Source organism: Calonectris borealis, chromosome W (assembly GCF_964195595.1).
Source record: "Calonectris borealis chromosome W, bCalBor7.hap1.2, whole genome shotgun sequence".
NCBI lineage: Eukaryota > Metazoa > Chordata > Aves > Procellariiformes > Procellariidae > Calonectris > Calonectris borealis.
Genome location: NC_134351.1, coordinates 22,996,348 through 23,021,009, shown reverse-complemented (window position 1 = coordinate 23,021,009; position 24,662 = coordinate 22,996,348). Strand labels below are relative to the sequence as shown.

The 24,662-nt window shown below is 44.6% G+C and overlaps 1 protein-coding gene across 1 annotated transcript in view; it reads left to right on the top strand.

Moving 5' to 3' along the window:
• The window catches only part of LOC142075014 (WD repeat-containing protein 70-like), a 314,944-nt gene that overhangs the window by 19,605 nt on the left and 270,677 nt on the right, over positions 1-24,662 (top strand). Inside the window, 3 exon segments of the mRNA XM_075136005.1 lie at positions 10,112-10,300; positions 15,571-15,583; positions 16,432-16,451. Of these exon segments, the coding sequence (XP_074992106.1) occupies positions 10,112-10,300; positions 15,571-15,583; positions 16,432-16,451 (222 nt within the window).

Below are 24,662 nucleotides of genomic sequence, written 5' to 3'. Positions count from 1 at the left end.
AGCATTATCCCCTAGGGATAACAATAGGCTATACACAGTATACACCAGATTTTTAGGACATAGCATACAAATTGGAAGAGGCCACCCCTTAAGATTAAAGAAGAGGGCAAGACCGGATAGGGAACCGGTGTTGCGGCTTCAAAAGGTCTGCCAAGGGCTGCAACCCCTTCGGGCTGTGACCGCCGATCACTATGGCCCTTACTGGACCTCTTCTAGTACTACTTGAGGTGAGTTCTTTGACCCTGACTACGACAAACAACTGCAGTCAATGTGTGGTGACTACTAGAAGGGGACGGGTAAGTTCCCAGACCTTGGTGTATCACACTTTCTATGACTGTAAGGGCCAGAAAACAGGAATCTGCATTTATAACCAAACCCAGTATGCTCTATGCAGAGAAGGTAACTGGACCGTATGCTATGATCCAAAAGAACTCCCTTATCAATATTGGGTGGACGATTTTTGTGGAAAAACCGGGTGGGGTTGTGTCTGTTGGGGTACAGAATCTAGTTGGGGTTTACCCCAGAAGTGTAAAGAATCCAAATTGGAGGCAAAAATTGAAAAACAGACAGCCTTTTCTAATTGTACAGCCAGTTCCTGTAACCCGTGTCCCGGTTTCGGCTGGGATAGGGTTAAATTTCTTCCTAGTGCTGTGTTTTGGATTTAGTATGAGGAGAATGTTGATAACACACTGATGTTTTCAGTCGTTGCTAAGTGCCCTCCTAGTCCAAGGACAGCTCCCGTGCCTACTGACTGAGCTAGGTACACAAGATGGGAGGGAACATAATCAGGACAGCCAGCCCAGCTGGCTAATGGGGTATTCCATACCATGTGACGTCATGCTCAGTATATGAATGGTAGGCGTGATCCAGGAAGTAGCAATCGCTACTTGGTTATCGGTCAGCGCGGGTGGTGAGCAATTGCATTGTGCATCACTCATTTTGTATATTCTATCATTATTATTATTATTATTTTCCCTTTTTCTGTTCTATTAAACTGTCTTTATCTCAACCCACGAGTTTTTCTCACTCTTACCCTTCCGATTCTCTCCCCGTCCCACTGGGGGGGCAGGGGGAGTGAGTGAGCGGCTGCGTGGTATTTGGCTGCCTGCCAGGTTAAACCACGACAGTCCTTTTTGGCGCCCAACGTGGGGCTCGAAGGGTTGAGATAACGATAGATCTGACCAAAGTGTGTTAAGGCAAAATTGTTATAAGCATTCGTTATATTGATTGGTCACAATGTTGATGTATTGGCTGTCAAAGTTGTGGGGCTGGCTCTCAATGTTGGGTCATGTAATACCTTGCTTGCAGTATGTGTTCCCTTTTGTGCTGTTTATCATCAGTCGGAACTGGGCCAAGATTATCATTTTGCTGCTGGTTTATGAGGTGATAAAATCATTGGTCGTAAGTCTAATCTGGTATCTGTACTCGGCACTGCCGTCATTTCTGTACATCGGAAACCACCTCTTAGAAATTATCGGTAATTGCACTTTTTTCTCCTCGGAGAATGAATTTAAGGGGGAGACAGGATGGGACACTTTCTCCCACTTGTTCATCTTCCCTTCCATATTGTCAGAAACTCCTTTTTCTTCTATCCTCTTCACGAAGATGTCCACAATATTCCCTGAGAATTTTGAATATCCTTGGGATGTTCAAACAAGCATGTTCATATTGCTATGTCTCCTGAATGGGATTCAGGCCTTGTTTAGGGTTAAACAACTATTCAGGAATACTGTCCAGAGATCAACCCTCAGGAACAAGAAAAGAGGGAGGACAAACGGCGGTGCCTCGTCGGGGCGGGCAGAGCGGCGAGTCTCAGAGGCAGTGAGCAGCGGGAGATCAACCCCGGCAACAGACACGGTAGCTACTCAAAACCCCACGACAGGTACTGCGGCTACTTCAACCCCCACGACAACCCCTGTGGCTACTCAAACCCCGGCAACAGTCACCGTAGCTTCTCCAACCCCTGCAACAGGCACTGCAGCCACTCAAACTCCGGCAACAGGCACTACAGTTACTCCAAGCCCCATGACAAGCACTGCAGCTACCCAAACCCCAGCAACAGGCACTACAGCTGAACCAGAGGACCAGCCCTTGCTGGTATCCGTTGCCCCTGTACAGAAGAGGAAATCTTGGAAGCGGAGGTCAGGTCGTTTAGAAAGGGATGATGGAAGAGCAGGGCCATCACGAGGAGAGGAGGAGGAAGAACTCATAAACGAGACGGAAACCACCCGATCGCTATCCCTGAGTGAGCTGCGACATATGCGGAAAGATTTCAGCCGTCGTCCAGGCGAGCATATCGTTACCTGGCTGCTCCGATGCTGGGATAATGGGGCCAGTAGCCTGGAATTAGAGGGGAAAGAAGCCAAACAGCTGGGATCCCTTGCTAGGGAAGGAGGCATTGACAAAGCAATTGGAAAAGGGACACAGGTCCTCAGCCTCTGGAGGCGACTGCTGTCAGGCGTGAAGGAAAGGTATCCCTTCAAGGAAGATGTTATATATCGCCCAGGCAAATGGACCACTATGGAGAGAGGTATCCAGTACCTGAGAGAACTAGGCATGCTGGAGGTGGTTTATAGTGACCTGGACGACAACCAAACGCCCAAAGATCCAGATGACGTCCAGTGCACGCGACCCATGTGGCGGAAGTTGGTACGGAGCGCACCAGCATCGTATGCCAGTTCGTTGGCAGTACTGTCCTGGGCAGAGGAAGAAGCACCAACGGTGGATGTCTTAGTTAGCAGACTTCGGGATTTCGAAGAAACTATCTCCTCCTCCCTTGTCTCGGCTGTGGAGAAACTGTCCTGAAAGGTCCAGCAACTCAAAGACGATAGGTCCTATTCTCCACCTGTACGGACCAGTATCTCAGCCATTAGGAGTCAGCGTTTTTCTCCTCAAGAGAGAGGATATAGAAAGTACACACCACAGGGCACCCTGTGGTTTTACCTGCGTGACCATGGAGAGGACATGAGGCAGTGGGATGGAAAACCTACCTTGACCCTAGAGGCACGTGTACGTGAGTTGCAAGGAAAAACAATCACACAAGGGGGTTCTCCCAGGAAAAATGCTGCTCCAGTATTCAGGAAAACCCTGTCTCATGACGGTCCAGTTTCCAGGGAAGGGTTCCCCAGACAGAGTAGAAGGGCTGATCTTACTTTGGACTGTAATGAAGGAATTCTTGACTCACGTTTGCAAGAAGTGAGAAGCAGATACTATGACCAGAACTAGAGGGGCCCTGCCTCCGGCCAGGTGGAGGAAAGGGACAACCGGGTTTACTGGACTGTGTGGATTCGATGGCCTGGCACATCAGAGCCACGGGAGTATAAGGCTCTCGTAGACACTGGTGCACAGTGTACCCTGATGCCATCAAGCTATAAAGGGGCAGAACCCATCTGTATTTCTAGAGTGACAGGGGGATCCCAAGAGTTAACTGTATTGGAGGCCGAAGTGAGCCTAACCGGGAATGAGTGGCAGAAGCACCCCATTGTGACTGGCCCAGAGGCTCCGTGCATCCTTGGCATAGACTACCTCAGGAGAGGGTATTTCAAGGACCCAAAAGGGTACCGGTGGGCTTTTGGTATAGCTGCCCTGGAGGCAGAGGAAATTAAACAGCTGTCCACCTTGCCCGGTCTCTCGGAGGACTCTTATGTTGTGGGGTTGTTGAGGGTTGAAGAACAACAGGTGCCAATCGCTACCACAGCAGTGCACCGGAGACAATATCGCACCAATCGAGATTCCCTGATCCCTATCCATGAGCTGATTCGTCGACTGGAGAGCCAAGGAGTGATCAGCAAGACTTGCTCACCCTTTAACAGTCCCATATGGCCAGTGCGAAAGTCCAATGGAGAGTGGAGACTAACAGTAGACTACCGTGGCCTGAACGAAGTCACGCCGCCACTGAGTGCTGCTGTGCCGGACATGCTAGAGCTTCAATACGAACTGGAGTCAAAGGCAGCCAAGTGGTACGCCACAACTGATATCGCTAATGCATTCTTCTCAATCCCTTTGGCAGCAGAGTGCAGGCCACAGTTTGCTTTCACTTGGAGGGGCGTCCAGTACACCTGGAACCGACTGCCCCAGGGGTGGAAACACAGCCCTACCATTTGCCATGGACTGATCCACACTGCACTGGAACAGGGTGAGGCTCCAGAACACCTGCAGTACATTGATGACATCATCGTGTGGGGCAACACAGCAGAAGAAGTTTTTGAGAAAGGGGAGAGAATAATTCAAATCCTTCTGAAGGCCGGTTTTGCCATAAAACAAAGTAAGGTCAAGGGACCTGCACAGGACATCCAGTTTTTAGGAATAAAATGGCAAGATGGACGTCGTCAGATCCCAATGGATGTGATCAACAAAATAACAGCCATGTCCCCACCAACTAGCAAAAGGGAAACACAAGCTTTCTTAGGCGTTGTGGGTTTTTGGTGAATGCATATTCCAGATTACAGCCTGATTGTAAGCCCTCTCTATCACGTGACCAGGAAGAAGAACGACTTCAAATGGGGCCCTGAGCAACGACAAGCCTTTGAGCAAATTAAACAGGAGATAGTTCATGCAGTAGCCCTTGGGCCAGTCCGGGCAGGACAAGATGTAAAGAATGTGCTCTACACTGCAGCCGGGGAGAATGGCCCTACCTGGACCCTCTGGCAGAAAGCACCAGGGGAGACTCGAGGTTGACCCCTGGGGTTCTGGAGTCGGGGATACAGAGGATCGGAGGCCCGCTACACTCCAACTGAGAAGGAGATATTGGCAGCATATGAAGGGATTCGAGCTGCTTCGGAAGTGGTTGGTACTGAAGCACAGCTCCTCCTGGCACCCCGACTGCCGGTGCTGGGCTGGATGTTCAAAGGGAGGGTCCCCTCTACACATCATGCAACCGATGCTACATGGAGTAAGTGGGTCGCACTGATCACACAACGGGCCCGAATAGGAAACCCCAGTCGCCCAGGAGTCTTGGAGGTGATCACGGACTGGCCAGAAGGCAAAGATTTTGAAATATCCCCAGAGGAGGAGGTGACACGTGCTGAAGAAGCCCCACTGTATAATAAACTACCAGAAAACGAGAAGCAATATGCCCTGTTCACTGATGGGTCCTGTCGTCTTGTGGGAAAGCATCGGAGATGGAAAGCTGCTGTATGGAGTCCTATACGCCAAGTTGCAGAAACTGCTGAAGGAGAAGGTGAATCGAGCCAGTTTGCAGAGGTGAAAGCCATCCAGCTGGCCTTGGACATTGCTGAATGAGAAAAATGGCCAGTACTCTATCTCTATACTGACTCATGGATGGTGGCAAATGCCCTGTGGGGGTGGTTGCAGCAGTGGAAGCAGAACAACTGGCAGCGCAGAGGTAAACCCATCTGGGCTGCCGCATTGTGGCAAGATATTGCTGCCCGAGTAGAGAACCTGACTGTAAAAGTACGTCACGTAGATGCTCACGTACCCAAGAGTCAGGCCACTGAAGAACACCAAAACAACCAGCAGGTGGACCAGGCTGCTAAGATTGAAGTGGCTCAGGTGGATCTGGACTGGCAACATAAGGGTGAATTATTTATACCTTGGTGGGCCCATGATGCCTCAGGCCATCAAGGAAGAGATGCAACATATAGATGGGCTCGTGATCGAGGGGTGGACTTAACCATGGACGCTATTGCACAGGTTATCCATGAATGTGAAACATCTGCTGCAATCAAACAAGCCAAGCGAGTAAAGCCTCTTTGGTATGGAGGACGATGGTTGAAATACAAATATGGGGAGGCCTGGCAGATTGATTATATCACACTCCCACAAACCCGCCACGGCAAGCGCTATGTGCTCACCATGGTGGAAGCAACCACCGGATGGCTAGAAACATACCCTGTGCCCCATTCCACTGCCCGGAACACCATCCTGGGCCTTGAAAAGCAAGTCCTATGGCGACATGGCACCCCAGAAAGAATTGAGTCAGACAATGGGAATCATTTCCGAAACACCCTCATAGACACCTGGGCCAAAGAGCATGGCATTGAGTGGGTATATCACATCCCCTACCACGCACCAGCCTCCGGGAAAATCGAACGATACAATGGACTGCTAAAGACTACGCTGAGAGCAATGGGTGGTGGGACATTGAAGCATTGGGACACACATTTAGCAAAAGCCACCTGGTTAGTCAACACCAGGGGATCTGTTAATCGAGCTGGCCCTGCCCAATCAAGACTCTTACGTACTGTAGATGGAGATAAAGTCCCTGTCGTGCACATAAGAAATATGCTGGGGAAGACAGCCTGGGTTACTCCTGCCTCTGGCAAGGGAAAACCCATTCGTGGGATTGCTTTTGCTCAAGGACCTGGGTGCACTTGGTGGGTGATGCAAAAGGATGGGCAAGTCCGGTGTATACCTCAAGGGGATTTGATTTTGGGTGAAAATAGCCAATGAACTGAATTTTATGATGTCAATTGTTATATGATATTGTATATCATTATTTCTATGGTTGCTATCAATGGTATAGTAGTGAGAATCACCCAGATTAACGAAGAATGAACTAACTCTGATGAAACTGAACAAAGTGCAACGATGATAGAGCTGAACGAGTGGCTGCAGTACCGAAATGAGAACTGGCTTCAGGATGCAACAGCCCAACACCACACACCATTTTTCTGGCCCTGAAAGACTGTTATGACAGATGGAGCCCAAAGTCGTGGACTAAATGAACTCAATGGACATTTGTATATATTTATGTATGTATATGTATTATATGTATATATGTATGTATATGTATTATATATGTATATATATAAAAAAGATAGTGGTGATTAATTGAAAGGTATCGAAAAATGTGAGACCTAAGCATAATGTAAATGGTATGGAATAAGGGGTGGATACTGTCCCGGTTTCGGCTGGGATAGGGTTAAATTTCTTCCTAGTGCTGTGTTTTGGATTTAGTATGAGGAGTATGTTGATAACACACTGATGTTTTCAGTTGTTGCTAAGTGCCCTCCTAGTCCAAGGACAGCTCCCGTGCCTACTGACTGAGCTAGGTACACAAGATGGGAGGGAACATAATCAGGACAGCCAGCCCAGCTGGCTAATGGGGTATTCCATACCATGTGACGTCATGCTCAGTATATGAACGGTAGGCGTGATCCAGGAAGTGCCGATCGCTACTTGGTTATCGGTCAGCGCGGGTGGTGAGCAATTGCATTGTGCATCACTCATTTTGTATATTCTATCATTATTTATTATCATTATTTTCCCTTTTCTGTTCTATTAAACTGTCTTTATCTCAACCCACGAGTTTTTCTCACTCTTACCCTTCCGATTCTCTCCCCGTCCCACTGGGGGGGCGGGGGGAGTGAGTGAGCGGCTGCATGGTATTTGGCTGCCTGCCAGGTTAAACCACGACACCCGGTAAATATAACTCTTATAAATTTAGAAATGTGGAAACAGAAAAAAGTAACCAAAATTGGACTTATGATATATGGAACCGGAGAAGACCCAGGTACAGTTATTAATATTGAAATAAAAGAAAGGGCAAAGGAATCGGTGCAACATAGACTGTTAACTCATTTTATCATGAAATGGAAACTGGAGTGAAATATGAAATTCCCACAGTTGCTAAAAATCTATTTGTCTCATTGAATATAACTAATTGTTATGTTTGTGGTGGAACAAATCAAGGTGAACGATGGCCATGGGAAGCTATGGAGAGCAACAGAAGTGATCCCCAAGTTTGGAAAACAATGGGAAAGGGTAATAGGAAACAACAATGGGTACTCCAAATGAGTATAATTGGAAGGAGTTGTTGGCAAAATCTGAAAGAAAATGGAAGACAAGCAGGTAACCTGGAGTGTGAAGCAGGTTATTTATGGAATGAAACTCGGAATAGCTGGGATAAGTGGGGAAGCCCACTGGAAATGAATAATCAATTCAAGAATTGGACCAATGGAACAAATATACCAAATGGTTGGCCAACTCCTGAAGGACATTATTGGATTTGTGGCAGACTAGCATATGCATATTTGCCAAAGAATTGGACAGGATCTTGTGTATTAGGGACTATAAGACCTAGTTTTTTCCTGTTACCCATAAATCGGGGAGAGCGACTAGGAGTCCAAGTGTATACTGAAGCCGATGAGTTAAGGAAAAGACGCCATAAACGGAGCCTGCAAATTGGACATTGGAAAAATAACGAATGGCCTCCTGAGAGAATCATTGCCTATTATGATCCAGCCACATGGGCAGAAGACGGATCCTGGGGCTACAGGACCCCAATATATATGCTTAATAGAATAATTAGGTTACAAGCTGTAGTAGAAATAATTGTAAATAAAACTGGAGATGCATTTGGATTAATTGCAAAACAAAACACCAAGATGAGAACTGCTTTGTATCAGAATCGTTTAGCTTTGGATTATTTGCTAGCACAAGAAGGGGGTGTTTGTGGAAAATTTAATCTTAGTAATTGTTGTTTAGAAATTGATGATGAGGGAAAAGCTGTAGATGAGCTTGTAAAAGAAATGAAGAAAATTGTACATGTCCCAGTTCAAACTTGGAACGGAATCAATCTAGGAGGATTATGGGGGGACTTTATGGGCGGTGATTGGCTTACTAAAATTGGGATAGTTGTGTTGGGGATATGTGGAGGATTGTTAATAATTCCATGTTTAATACCTTGTTTCACTAGACTAATACACTTGGTTATACAAGGAATGCAGATATCTGCAGTACCTATTGATCCAGAACCAGGGAAAGAGAAAACCCATTCCCTGATGATAATAAAACCAAAAGAAGATCTGAAATTGATACCAATTCGACAAGTATTGACTCGATTGGAAACAACAACACGAATCAATACCATAAAAAAAGAAGATGAGGGATTGTGAAATGTGTTCACTTGATTTGTGTCAATATGGAACAATGCTAGGGCCGCATGGTGAAGTGTGACCCTCTCTGTATAACCATTTTGATTGTTCTTGTATAACCACAGGCTAATGGTTGCCTTAAAAAGAAGATAGTTCAAGTCATCGGGTCTGTTCCAGATGGACTGTCCTGATGGTGCCTTGGTGGGTGTGTCTGCGGGGCCTCTGCGTCCTGGTTGTTTGGGTAGAGGAGCCCAACCTTTGAAATTAAGTTTCAACTTTTGTTCTTGCCTCTTGCAAAAGCCACCTAACGACCAGCTTAAACCGGTTTTGTTGCTAACTGCATAGTGATAAGCAAGAGGGCATGCGCCGAAGAAGATACACCATTCGTGGAATAGTTATGAATATGTATTAGCAGGGGGGATATAAACCGAAGGCGGGAACTGTACGGTGTGCGTCTTGGTAGAGCAGAGACTCCCGACGCACCCAGCGCTGTTTGCTTGCCTCTATTCGTTTAATAAATTGTAAACTTAAATTGGAATCCTGTTTGGGACTAAATCATTTATCACAACTACCAGCAGAGGGAGCACATTATTTTGAATAAACTGAATGAACGTGGATTAAATAGTTCTACTTACTTTCCAGAAATTTTCCAATGCCAAAAATAATGTGTTCACACAACTGATTTGGACAACAGTGAAATGATAATTTAATGTAACTTTTAGAATCTAGATGTGTGATAGTTTACTGAATATTAAATATTTTGTCAAAAGTGCCTGATTCCCTGTACTTCTTTACTGGCATTATAAAGCAAGTGCCATGCTTTGTGTTCTTGCTCTGGTTGTGAGCCTGGACCATTACTCTTTTGAGTTCCACCCAGCCAACAGAGGTGCAGAGCGTCTGCACAAGCTGCAACCTGAAGCAGCATCTTGAAAATACTCTGTAACAATGTTTTCTGTTGGCTTCTAAGCAGTATTGAAACCCATATTAGTGACGTGGTACTGTTATTTTTACAATTCATCTAACTTTTTCTTTGTTTTATTCTGTCCATTTTTTTGAACTGTCTGTTACTATGATATTCCTTTTTTTAAAGCTTTGTTTATGCTTTCAAGATGATGGTGGGCCTACACTCTGTTAATAAAAATTAGTTTATGTTTTGCTGCTAATTTCAGTGTTTACAAATTTATATCAGTGCTCAACATCTTTTATCTGAAAATTCCTATGGAAGTGCTGATGTTCTTGAAATAGTAATTTTTTAAATTTTTCCATGCATAGAGACAGCCTGTAGTGAAAGAGAAGGTAGCTCAGATGATGAGTTAACTGGTCCTTCCATGCAGTCCCAGACTTCTGCTCAAGGTCCAGCTGAGGATACTGATGATGATGAATTCATTGGGCCACCACTTCCGCCTGGGTTCAAGGATAGTGATGACAATAATGACAATGATGATACAGAGGAGGAAGATAATGTAAGTATTTTGTTCCTCTTTAATGTTTTAACACTTTGTGTAGACTAATTTGTAAGTATGCTTTTTCCTTTATGATTGAATTTGCAGGTGAAGTATGACTATTTGAAATGCAGGGGGTTTGTATTTTTTCTAATGATTATTCAACAGATGCAAATAATTTTCATTTTAAAATACCCAGTTTTTTTAAAACATATGCATGTGAATCTCAAGGGAAATTCATCATCAATTAGTATACATTGTTTACTCTTTTTCTTTTTTGTTTCCGCATTTTGAAATAACTATATAAATAAATATTTTATATAAATATTTTATATAGTTTGTTTCCCAATGCATGTGTAGAATTTTTTTCAAGAAAGGGGAGGTAGAGGTGGGCTTGAATCTAGGGAGAATAATTGTGCCAAAACTGTTCTGAGAAAATGTACTGCTGTAACCGAGGGGGTTTTTTGTTTGGTTTGGTTTGTTTTTTTCTAAATCTAAATAAGTGCCAGACTGGTTTGTTAGAGTGAATATAGGTTGTATATATGTATGTTAAAAGCAAGGAGAAAACCCCAAACAGCCTGACTTGGGTATCACAGATACTCAGTTGACAAATCTCTCTCTATTTAGTTAAAAGTTTAGTAGTTTGATGTTCTTTCTCCAAAGCTTCCTGGATTGAATATTTTGTGGCAGTGGATTTTGTATGATGGTTTCCATGTTGTTTTGTAGCAACAATGGTAAAAGTCCTGTAAAAACAGCCTTACTTATGCTGTTTTGAACTATTTGGTAGCAAAACCTGTATGTCCTGTTACACAAATATAAACCTAATCCTAAAAAACAAATTCTAAGGTGTCTCAGGGGTTTCTTGTCAATTCCTCTTCAGTTTTGACTAGGTGTTTGGTTTGTTCTTTTCCTGTAAAATCTCTTACCTTGCCTCTTGTGAACTATAAAACATAAGTTTAGACTACTTGCTTAAAATGAGCGAGAGCAACTTCTTGAGCAATGACATAACTGATTTTTAGAGTGAGCCTAACCTTGTATGATCACAAATTTTTTGGGATTTTTTTTGGGGGGGTAAGTGACAGGAAATTCTGATGCTTTAAGGTTTTTTTTATTACTTTGTCTGATCTGCTTGATTTACTGTTGCCTACTGATTTCTTTAATTATTAGACTGTACGTTTGTAGCGCCATATCTCCTGTGATCTCATCTCTACCCCAGACATGACTTGTTTTGTCTTAGGGAACCAACTGCTGATAAATCCCAAACTTTCTTTGAGAATGTTGTAAGTCATAAGTGCCTTAAGTTAATTTATGAATTAATATTGATCTGTATCAGGAATTCCCTTAACTTTGAGCTGTAATGGCACAGTGGAGTGAGTCCATATTCCTGAAGGATGTCGTAGACTCAGCAGATTTCAGTTGCTGTGGATCATGTCATATTGAAGTCACTACTACTTTTCTGCCAATTTTAATCTTTTCTTCCATCTCAGGTCTGCTTGTTTATACATTTTCAGCTCATAGTAAAATCTGAAAATACAGTGCTTTATCCAGAAATTTAATCAAACATTAATATCTCCAACAGATAATCAGAATAATAGTTCCTGTCTTGAAAAGTACTTACATTTATTGATGCTGAAGGAAATGTTTGATCTTGTTCAGTTTTGGCTCTAAATAGTTTTCAACCTTTTTCATTATCCAGAGTGTTAGTGTGTACACAGATTGTGGTGAACCCAGATGCTTGTCATTTTGGAAAAAACCCACAATATATTGGATTTACACAAAGAAGAACAGCTTCTGAAAATATCTATTAATAGCTGCTAGCTTTGTGCATGTATGTACTAGGAAGTGGTAAATCTCAAAAAATATATGCTTATTCTGCACAGGTGTTTTGTTCTTTCTTTGGGGTCTCACCAGAATGCCCTTCTAAATCACAGCTCTCCCTAGCTGTCCCTGAGTATCTCTAGATTGCTCTTCCTAATAATTAACGGAATTTTGCATGTGTTGGAAAATCATAGAGAATTTTGCTTAAAAAACACACTTATCAGATATTAGCTAAATAATGGTAGTTCATCTTATATACCTAAATTTTTCTTGTAACTCATGCTAAAAATTACTAGGGTTTTCTTTTGCAAATGAGAATTGATACAAATAGCTTGTGGTTTGACCATAATTTTGTTGTAAGACTGGATTAAAATTTGGGAAAACTTTTCCCCTGGTTCCATGGTCTGTTAGAGACATCACTTTCTGCAGTTAGCAAAAAGCATTATATATTTAGCTTGCTTTCTGAAATAAAATATATATACCTTTCAATTAAGTGTGTTGTCAATGGTCTTGCCTACATATACTGAATTGGCAAAAAATTTTGGTTGCATCAAAGAAAGTTTCACCATGTTGGTCAATTAAGCTATAATGGAAATACACTAAATATTCAACATCTGGTTTATTGCATCATCAGTGGAAGGCTGGCATCCTTTGACATCTCTTTTGTCGAGTAATTTTAGTTGAGTAATTGTGGTGGTGCATTTCCCACCCACCCACCCACCCCCGGGCTGCTCTACGATCTCAGGAATTCCCGTTAGGCCTTGGCCTTTGTGTAATGAGTTGGGCAGTGAAGCGTCCTTTGACCATACCAGGAACTCTTGCATGGCTAAGGTGGGGAACAGCACTGACTGTACCAGGAACTCCTGCTGCCTGGCCAAGGTGGGGAACGAGAGTGGGGATAATTCATCATCCCCTGACATCCTTATCTGAATCGTAGCTCAAGTGGAACGGTACCATTGTTACTGGAATCTTGAGAATTCTAGTAACTACCACCTTGGCCTGTGGCCAGGATGGAAATTTATGGATGACTAAAGCCAATCATCTTGCGACCCTATAAACAGCAGTCCTAAGTGAGGCCCTTTGAGCTCTCCTGGACCACAGTGGGCTGTGACCAGTATCTCCCTCTGAGTGGGACGCCTCTCGGAGCTCGCGAACTCTCGAGTTTGCGATATTTGGAGGACCGTCGCTGAAAGCTGATGATGGGATCTGGGCTGAAACCCTTCACTCCTCAAGGCTCAACCCTTTGCCCATTGAGAAATGCCAAGACATTTGACGTGAATATTTCACTGAACTCGAGGGGAATTTTTAACAGGTATACCTTTGTATATTTATATATCTTTGTGTCTGTGTGCATGTGTGTGTGAATTGACGGAGGTACCCTATAGCAAGTATAGTATGAATATTACCATCTCGAATCTGTAATTAACTGACTGTTGTGACTGTAGTAGACTCTATTAACTTACTTTGTAAATGTTAAATTAGTCAATGATTAAGTGTTGCTAAAATCTTGTGATCCACCTTAAAACTGTGAATGAACCTTAGACTGCTGCTAGACACATATAATCCCTTAGACATAAACCGTTGACCAAGTCTGGGACTAGGAGTGGATCCAGCTGCACCTAAGCTCCATCAGAGTTTAGAAAGCAAGGGGGTCTTCTCTGAACCTCGTGACTCAACGGGAGGGTCTCCCTTACCCTTTTGCGTCTTCGGTCTCTTTATAAATCATTCTAGCTTGATTCTAACTCAATTTTCCTTTGTATGTTTCATCCATGTAGTAAGTGATAGAGTGAACCTTGCCATGGAATTCTGTTAAGTTGCGCTTTTATAAATCTCTATTAAAATCACTTTCTGCTAATACCTTTGACGGTGATTCTTTAAGCGGCCTTAAACCACTCATTCGCGACAGTAATTTTATTAGGTTCACGTGAATCAAGAATCTTATATATACTACTGTTTCAGTTTATGGTATAATCATCTCTTTCGTCTCAGTAGTGAGTGCTATATGGATTCCTAAATGTTATCATGTTCAAACTACAGATTAGTGCCAAGTTGTAGCAGACTCCTTCATTTATTCATATTTATGGAATAAATGAGGTCTTGTAGGAGAAAGTAACTAAATGCTGAGCGCTCATTTAGGTAGTCATAGCAGTGTGGGAGAACAATATTATTTACTAATTGAGAAATGGCACGAAGATGCATAACATCTCTTAAGTGGTAAAACTCTATATTTTTGGAGATAATATGTATGTTCCACAGAAAAGTGTAAGGCTTTCAGTAGTAGAGAGAGCTTATGAAGCGAAGAGGGGGTTATCAGCAATGAAATAGAAAATATGTGTTTCTTTTTAATCCCTCTGTGTTATAGTGTGCTGTGTACCTGTTTTCTGTTGTCCTCCATCAAAGATGGCTGCATCTTAGTAGGGCTTTGTGCATTGAAATCTCTAAAATGTGGTCTATTATACATATAAATCATTTTGGAAAAAAACAATTGGATTGTTACTTTAACTTGATGTCTGTCATGTGCCAATGAGATATGGATTTTTAAAAATTTTTATGTAATTGCTTGTATGCCTGTCAGATTTATGGATTCTGTGCACTGAATATAACTTATTTTCATTATCTCTCTCCAAAGGGCAGTGGGCATCTTGTTTAGTGAAACTTTTGCTTTAGTTCTATAAATTTCTCTAGAATGTCAAAGGGAAAACAATGTGCAGAAACAGCTGATTTTACTTCAACCTGTCTTTCTCAGTGTTTCTCAGTAGTCACTTTGTTTGCTGGTTGACTGTTTTAATTTCTAGCAACATAATGGTGTCGTGGTTTAACCCCAGCCGGCAACTAAGCACCACACAGCCGCTCGCTCACTCCCTCTGGTGGGATGGGGGAGAGAATCGGAAGGGTAAAAGTGAGAAAACACGTGGGTTGAGATAAAGACAGTTTAATAGGTAAAGCAAAAGCTGCGCACGCAAGCAAAGCAAAACAAGGAATTCATTCACTACTTCCCATCGGCAGGCAGGTGTTCAGCCGCCTCCAGGAAAGCAGGGCTCCATCACACGTAGCGGTTACTTGGGAAGACAAACGCCATCACTCCGAACGTCCCCCCTTCCTTCTTCTTCCCCCAGCTTTATATGCTGAGCATGAGTCATTTGGTATGGGATACCCCGTTGGCCCATTGGGTTAGCTGTCCTGGCTATGCTCCCTCCCAGCTTCCTGTGCACCTGGCAGAGCATGGGAAGCTGAAAAGTCCTTGACGAATGTAAGCACTACTTAGCAACAACTCAAACATCAGTGTGTTATCAACATTCTTCTCATACTAAATCCAAAACACAGCACTATACCAGCTACTAGGAAGAAAATTAACTCTATCCCATCTGAAACCAGGACAAATGGTATTAATTTTTTTGTATATATATATATATAGTTGAATAATGCTACAACTGGCTCAATAAAGTGTAGTTACTGGAAACCAGAGTTAAAAGACCCCAATGAAAAGTTTCAGACAGAAAGGTAGCTTGCAGACTGGTGTGATTTAACTTTGTCTGAACTTAAGACAATAGTTACAAAACAGTCTAGAATAGATTTGATTGAGAATAAGCAGAGCGGCAAAAATAAGAGACTTGTGGGTTTTCAGTCTAAACAGTTAATTTATAACTGGGAAGATTTTGTGTCAGCATGGATGCTAGAGGCCTTTGGGGTCTAGAGCCTCCCCTTACTGCTGCTCATGAACTCATTCTTTCCTGTGAAGGGAATCGAGAAACAGCTGTGCTTTCCTGATTTCCTGTTGATCGATTGGTGATCACAGTATGATCCTGTGAGCCCCAAGGAAGGCAGGTGTTGCTGTTATGAGAACTCTGTGATTTCTTTTTCTTGCTTGTACATCAGGCTGTGGTTGGTATGCATGGGGGCAGAACTGGGAGAGGAGAAACGGAAAGCTCCATTGAATAATTCTTTTGTTTTGTTTCCAGATGGATTGTGAGATTGTCTCTTGTTATCATATTTTGCTGCTGAGGTAACTTATTTAAAACACAAACATATATATTTTTGACTGTGAAGGAAACAAATTTTTCTTTAATAGTTATATGAGGTGCAGTTCTGTACTCTGAAGTCTTGTGAACTTTGTATAACAGATAAAATGCATCAAAATACTGGCTTCGTCCTGGTAGCTTGCCACTGTCTCTCAAGCCTGACTTTAGATGTGGTTTTTATTACAGGAACGTCATTTTTCCACCATTGCTTCTTCAGTTGTTGCTTTTGCTTTCTTGTGAGAGACTGTCAATAGAGACATTTGTCAAAATTGGTTGCTATGAGATTAACATCTCTTGAGTCTAGGGTTGGCCCAGGACTGCCCAACTCACATCGTGTATTCTACTGAATAATCATCAGGTGGAAGGAGTAGCTGGTGGTTATTATCTTTGAAGGGAATTTTTCATACCTTATTGGTGTTTTTATAGGAAAATTAATAATAGTTAATTGCTGAACATTTTGCCTTGTAATGTTTTGAATCAGCACTGTTAGTTTTTGAATATTATACACTTCTGTAATTTACATTTGCATGTGATACAAACAGAACATAAATTTTTGTCGTGAGCCGTAGATATTGTATTACATAACAGATTTAAACCCGGCGAAACCGAAAGCAGCACTCAGTCGGCAAGGCACGCAGCTGCAGCAACGGTAAGTTCTGTGGCTGAGCGCTAGATCGAGGTGTACAGGGGGGTTCCCGAAGCCAGGGAAACCCGAGGAAGAGCAGAGAGCCCCTCCAGGAGCCGGCAGCTCTCACGAGAGAGGCTGACGCGGCTTGAGCGTTGCCAGGAGCAACCGCGGGAGATTTAAACGGCCCTAGGGTGCGCTAGTGACCAGGAGTGCTGCGAACAGGGCGTGCAAACAGGGATCGAGAGGGCGCACAGAGAGGGCGCCGCAGAAGGGCGCGTGAGAAGGGCCGTGCACCCTGCTTGTAGGCCCACAGCCCAGGGAAGTGCTCTAGGTCTCTGCCACGATGGTGGGCACTCGCCTCAGTTAAAACCAGTGTTTCTACAGAGAAAGCCCCTGAGATGTCTGACGCTTCCACCCAGATGGAACTGGTAAGGAAGGAGACTTCAGTACAGACTGTAGGTTGCAACGAGTGCCCAGACCCTTCTCCTGGAGAAAAGGTAAGTACCTGCAAAAGATGTGCACAGGTTGATGATCTGATGCGTTAGACGGCCGAGTTGCAGGAAACAGTTAAAAGGCTGGGCAGTATTAGAGGGGCCGAGATGGAGATAGATAAGTGGTTTCAGAACCATGCTCCTGTGGTGGACACCACAGAGAATGAGGCACCTTGGACCCTGGTGACCCACAAAAGCAGGACTCTGCTTCAGTCCCCACCCTCCAGCATTACAACCAAAAACAGATATGAAGCTTTAACAGCTGTAGACACCCACGAGCAAGTTCTGCAAGGAGAAACTATCAGCAGCACACAGTAGAAACCACAAAAAGAAACGATGAGTGCTCGTAGTGGGTGACTCTGTTAAGGGGCACTGAGGCGCCCATCTGCCAGCCTGACAGGGAGTCACAAGAAGTATGCTGCCTTCCGGGAGCTAAGGTCTGAGATGTTGCTGAGAGGGTGCCACAACTTGTCAAGAGCACAGACTACTATCCATTGCTACTCTTGCATGTGGGCACGAATGACACCGCAAGCTGGAACCTGGGCAGAATCAAGGAAGACTACAAAGCCCTGGGGGTGCAAGCAAAAAGTATTGGTGCCCAAGTTATCTTTTCTTCCATTTTACCAGTTAGAGGAAAGGGTGCAGCCAGAAATAGACGTATAATGCAAATCAACTTCTGGCTTCGTGGCTGGTGCCGTCGTGAGGGTTTTGGCTTTTATGACAATGGGACGTTCTTTGATGACTATAGCCTGTTAGGGAGGGATGGGATCCACCTGTCTAGAAGAGGCACAGCAATCTTTGGCAGCAGGCTGGCCAACTTGGTGAGGCAGGCTTTAAACTGAAGGACTTGGGGGGCGGGGTCCAAAGTGGCAACACTCATGCCATTGCAACCAACTGGGGAATAAGCCAGGCCAACCAGAGAAGCGACAAATGATCCTTAGCTGCCTCCCAAGATGAGAACCAGAAGACCAACCACCTCAAGTGCATGTATACCAATGCACGCAGCCTGGGGAACAAACAGGAGGAACTGGAGCTCCACGTCCAGTCAGAAAGTTATGATATCATAGGAATAACTGAAACATGGTGGGACAACTCACATGACTGGAGGATCGCGATGCATGACTATAGGCTGTTTCGTAAAGACAAGCAGGGAAGAAGAGGAGGAGTCGTCGCACTCTATGTTAAGGAGAACCTTGAATGTATAGAAGTCAACTACGGCGATTGTGGAAGCCCTATTGAATGCCTCTGGGTCAAGATCAGAGGGGTCGTCTCCAAGGGGGATCTTACAGTAGGCATCTGCTACCGACCTCCAGGCAATATTTGGGTCACTTAAGCAAGCTTCGGGTCAACAGAACCTGGTTCTTATGGGTGACTTCAACTACCCAGACATTTGTTGGAAGAACAATACAGCAGCTCACATGTCATCCATCAAGTTCCTGGAATGCGTAGAGGACTGCTTCCTCATACAAATGTTAGATGTGCCAACCAGGAATGAGGCACTGCTGGACTTGCTACTCACAAACCAAGAAAACCTGCTTTGTAATATCTTGGTTAGTGATAGCCTTGGCTGCAGTGATCACAATATTGTGGAGTTTGGGATCCTGCTGAGCACACTGAAGGTTAGTACTAAGACAAAGGTTTTAGATTTTAGACGAGAAACTTCAGCTCGCTCAGAGCTCAATTGGGAGGCATTCCATGGGAAGCTTCCATGGAGGATAAAGGAGCTAGCAAGTGCTGGGAGTTTTTCAAGAACACTCTCCTGGAAGCACAAAAACAGTACATCCCTGTCGTGGTTTAACATAGCAGGCAGCCAAATACCACGCAGCCGCTCACTCACTCCCCCCAACCCCAGTGGGACGGGGAGAGAATCGGAAGGGTAAGAGTGAGAAAAACTCGTGGGTTGAGATAAAGACAGTTTAATAGAACAGAAAAGGGAAAATAATAATAATGATAGAATATACAAAATGAGTGATGCACAATGCAATTGCTCACCACCCGCACTGACCGATAACCAAGTAGCGATCGGAACTTCCTGGATCACGCCTACCCTTCATATACTGAGCATGACGTCACATGGTATGGAATACCCCGTTGGCCAGCTGGGCCAGGTGTCCTGGCTGTGCTCCCTCCCAGCCTCTGCTTGGTAGCGTGGAAGCTGTCCTTGACAGGGCACTTAGCAACAACTGAAAACATCAGTGTGTTATCAACATACTTCTCATACTACATCCAAAACACAGCACCAGGAAGAAATTTAACTCTATCCCAGCCGAAACCAGGACAGTATCCACACCTTATTCTATACCATTTACGTCATGCCTAGGTCTCACATTTTCCAATACATTCCAATTAATCACCACCACCTTTCTTGTCTTTATATATATATACATACACACACAAAGATATCATTCCCGTAGTCTATGGGCCATCCCTCTAAAATGTCCATTGAGTTCATTTAGTCCATGACTTTGGGCTCCATCTGTCATAACAGTCTTTCAGGGCCGGAGAGATGGTGTGTGGTGTTGGACTGTTGCATCCTGAAGCCAGTTCTGGTTCCATTATCACTGCGCTCGCCTGGTTCTATCATTGTTGCACTTTGCTCGGTTTCATCGGAGTTACCTCATTCTTCATTAATCTGGGTGATTTTCACTGCTATACCATTGACCGCAACCATAGAAATAATGATGATATACAATATCATATAGCAATTAACATCTTACAATTCAGTTCATTGGCTATTTTCACCCAAAATCAAATCCCCTTGAGGTACGCACCGGACTTCCCGATCCTTCCACATTACCCACCAAGTGCACCCAGGTCCTTGAGCAAAAGCAATCCCACGGATGGGTTTTCCCTTGCCAGAGGCAGGAGTAACCCAGACTGTCTTCCCCAGCATATTTCTTATGTGCATGACAGGGACTTTATCCCCATCTACAGTACGTAAAAGTTTTGACTGGGCAGGACCAGCTCAATTGAAAGATCCCCTAGTGTTGACTAACCAGGTGGCTTTTGCTAAATGTGTGTCCCAATGCTTGAATGTCCCACCACCCATTGCCCTCAGTGCAGTCTTTAGCAGTCCGTTGTATCGTTCGATTTTCCCGGAGGCTGGTGCATGGTAGGGGATGTGATAGACCCACTCAATGCCATGCTCTTTGGCCCAGGTGTCTATGAGGGTGTTTCGGAAATGAGTCCCGTTGTCTGACTCAATTCTTTCTGGGGTGCCTTGTCTCCATAAGACTTGCTTTTCAAGGCCCAGGATGGTGTTCCGGGCAGTGGCATGGGGCACAGGATATGTTTCTAGCCAGCCGGTGGTTGCTTCCACCATGGTGAGCACATAGCGCTTGCCGTGGCGGGTTTGTGGGAGTGTGATATAATCAATCTGCCAGGCCTCCCCATATTTGTATTTCAACCATCGTCCTCCATACCAAAGAGGCCTTACTCGCTTGGCTTGCTTGATTGCAGCGCATGTTTCACATTCATGGATAACCTGTGCAATAGCGTCCATGGTTAAGTCCACCCCTCGATCACGAGTCCATCTGTATGTTGCATCTCTTCCTTGATGGCCTGAGGCGTCATGGGCCCACCAAGCTATAAATAATTCACCCTTATGTTGCCAGTCCAGATCCACCTGAGCCACTTCAATCTTAGCAGCCTGGTCCACCTGCTGGTTGTTTTGGTGTTCTTCAGTGGCCTGACTCTTGGGTACGTGAGCATCTACGTGACATACTTTTACAACCAGGTTCTCTACTCGGGCAGCAATATCTTGCCACAATGCGGCAGCCCAGATGGGTTTACCTCTGCGCTGCCAGTTGTTCTGCTTCCACTGCTGCAACCACCCCCACAGGGCATTTGCCACCATCCATGAGTCAGTATAGAGATAGAGTACTGGCCACTTTTCTCGTTCAGCAATGCTTAAGGCGAGCTGGATGGCTTTTACCTCTGCAAACTGGCTCGACTCACCTTCTCCTTCAGCATTTTCTGCAACTTGGTGTATAGGACTCCATACAGCAGCTTTCCACCTCCGATGCTTTCCCACAAGACGACAGGACCCATCAGTGAACAGGGCATATTGCTTCTCATTTTCTGGTAGTTTATTATACAGTGGGGCCTCTTCAGCACGCGTCACCTCCTCCTCTGGGGATATTCCAAAATCTTTGCCTTCTGGCCAGTCCGTGATCACCTCCAAGACTCCTGGGCGACTGGGGTTTCCTATTCGGGCTCGTTGTGTGATCAGTGCGACCCACTTACTCCACGTAGCATCGGTTGCATGTGTAGAGGGGACCCTCCCTTTGAACATCCAGCCCAGCACCGGCAGTCGGGGTGCCAGGAGGAGCTGTGCTTCAATACCAACCACTTCCGAAGCAGCTCAAATCCCTTCATATGCTGCCAATATCTCTTTCTCAGCTGGAATATAGCGGGCCTCGGATCCTCTGTGTCCCCGACTCCAGAACCCTAAGGGTTGACCTCGAGTCTCCCCTGGTGCTTTCTGCCAGAGGCTCCAGGTAGGGCCATTCTCCCTAGCTGTGGTGTAGAGCACATTCCTTACATCTTGTCCTGCCCGGACTGGCCCAAGGGCTACTGCCTGAACTATCTCCTGTTTAATTTGTTCAAAGGCTTGTTGTTGCTCAGGACCCCATTTGAAGTCGTTCTTCTTCCTGGTCACGTGATAGAGAGGGCTTACAATCAGGCTGTAATTTGGAATATGCATTCTCCAAAAGCCCAAAACACCTAAGAAAGCTTGTGTTTCCTTTTTGCTAGTTGGTGGGGACATGGCTGTTATTTTGTTGATCACATCCATTGGGATCTGACGACGTCCATCTTGCCATTTTATTCCTAAAAACTGGATGTCCTGTGCAGGTCCCTTGACCTTACTTTGTTTTATGGCAAAGCCGGCCTTCAGAAGGATTTGGACTATTCACTCCCCTTTCTCAAAAACTTCTTCTGCTGTGCTGCCCCACACAATGATGTCATCAATGTATTGCAGGTGTTCGGGAGCCTCACCCTGTTGTCCAGGTCTCTATAAACCACCTCCAGCACGCCTAATTCCCTCAGGTACTGGATACCTCTCTCCATGGTGGTCCACTTGCCTGGGTGACATACAACATCTTCCTTGAAGGGATACCTTTCCTTCACGTCTGACAGAAGTCACCTCCAGAGGCTGAGGGCTTGTGCCCCTTTTCCAATCACTTTGTCAATGCCCCCTTCCCTGGAAAGGGATCCCAGCTGCTTGGCTTCCTTCCCCTCTAATTCCAGGCTACTGCCCCCATTATCCCAGCATCAGAGCAGCTAGGCAACAATATTCTCGTCAGGATGACGGCTGAAATCTTTCCGCATATCTCGCAACTTACCCAGGGATAGGGATCGGGTGGTTTCCGTCTTGTTTACGAGTTCTTCCTCTTCCTCCTGCCCTCCTCGTGATGGCCCTGCTTTTCCATCATCCCTTTCTAAACGGCTTGACTTCCACTTCCAAGATTTTCTCTTCTGTACAGAGGCGACACATACTAGCACGGGTTGGTCCTCTGGTTCTACTGTAGTACCTGTTCCTGGGGTTTGAGTAGCCGCAGTGCCTGTCACGGGCGCTGGAGTAGCCGCGGTGCCTGTCGTTTTGTCATGAGATCTGGAGACCTTCCCTCCCCCTTGAGGGTTCTAAATAGTGTTGAACAGGGCTCGGTAGGCATGGGCCAGGCCCCAGCACATTGCAGTCATCTGGGTCTCTCTGGAATGGCCAGGGTGACAGCATACTTTTTCCAAATATTTTACTAGTTTTTCAGGATTCTGCACTTGTTCAGGGGTGAATCTCCAAAACATTGGAGGTGACCACTGTCCTAGGCACTTGCCCATACTATCCCACACACCCTGCCACTCATAACTACCCAGCCTCGGGGCAGATCTCTGGGTGGTATTCTTAAATAGTTGTTTAACCTTAAACAAGGCCTGAAACACATTCAGGAGACATAGCAATAGGAACACGCTGGTTTGAACATCCCAAGGATATTCAAGATCCTCAAGAGCTATTGTAATCAGCCTGGAGGAGAAGGGGAAGGTGAAGGAAGCTGTCTCCCCCGTAAATTGGCTCTCCGAGGAGAAGAGGTAAAAAGTGTAATTATTAATAGTTTCTGAGAAATAGCTCCTGAAGCACAGGGATGACGGCAGTGCTGAGTACAATCTCACGCCCAATACTTTTATCATACCATAAACCAGTGTTACACAGTGTAGCAAAGCGATGACCTTAATCCATCTCCCAGAGATGACAAACCCCACATAAATACTGATAATCAGCAGTATATACAGCCAGTAAGGTGCTACATACCAAAACTTCAAGAACAGATCCAACAACTCTGAGAGCAAATAAACCAACATTGTGACCACTGAGTACTAAACTGATATAATGAATGCTTATAACAAATTTGTTTTAACCTGTTCTTGTCAGATGTGTCGTTATCTCAACCCTTTGTGCCCCACATTGGGTGCCAAAAAGGACTGTCATGGTTTAACTCGCCAGGCAGCCAAACACCACACAGCCGCTTGCTCACTTACCGCCCCCACCCCGCAGTGGGATGGGGGAGAGAATCGGAAAAAAAAAGTAAAATTCGTGGACTGAGATAAAGACAGTTTAATAGAACAGAAAAGGAAGGGAAAATGATAATGATAATAATGATGATAATAAAAATAATAATGATAGAATATACAAAATGAGTGATGCACAATGCAATTGCTTACCACCCACCGAGCAACGCCCAAACAGCAATCGCTACTTCCTGGACCATGCCTCTTATTTATATACTGAGCATGACATCATATGGTATGTATGGTATGGAATACCCCATGGGCCAGCTGGGCTGGCTGTCCTGATTATGTTCCCTCCCATCTTGTGTACCTAGCTCAGTCAGTAGGCACGGGAGCTGTCCTTGGACTAGGAGGGCACTTAGCAACAACTGAAAACATCAGTGTGTTATCAACATTCTTCTCATACTAAATCCAAAACACAGCACTAGGAAGTAATTTAACTCTATCCCAGCCGAAACCAGGACAAGAATTTAAGTAGACTGTAATTGCTCCAATTAGAATTTGGCTATGGTACTAGGCTAAAAATCATGGTCTTGTAAAAATAAATAAATGTTATGGGTATTTCTAGTTGTCCTAAGTAGTTATAACATTTAGGGTGAGGATTGTCTGTCCTGGTAACTGCTGAATCTTATCTACCCAGTCATGTTTCATATTGTCTAAAGAAGAAAAAGTGAAGTAAGCTGAGCAAAGCAATTTTTTGTGTGCAATAGAGACAGAAAAGTGCAGTTTTGAGGATGAGAGGCATTCTTTTTGAACTACCTCTAGTCATTGATACGTTGATGAAAAATAGGTAGCAATGACCATTGCTTTCAATTTCCTTTTGTGTTACCTTCCTTATATGGTCAGGAGGAAAATACTTTTGT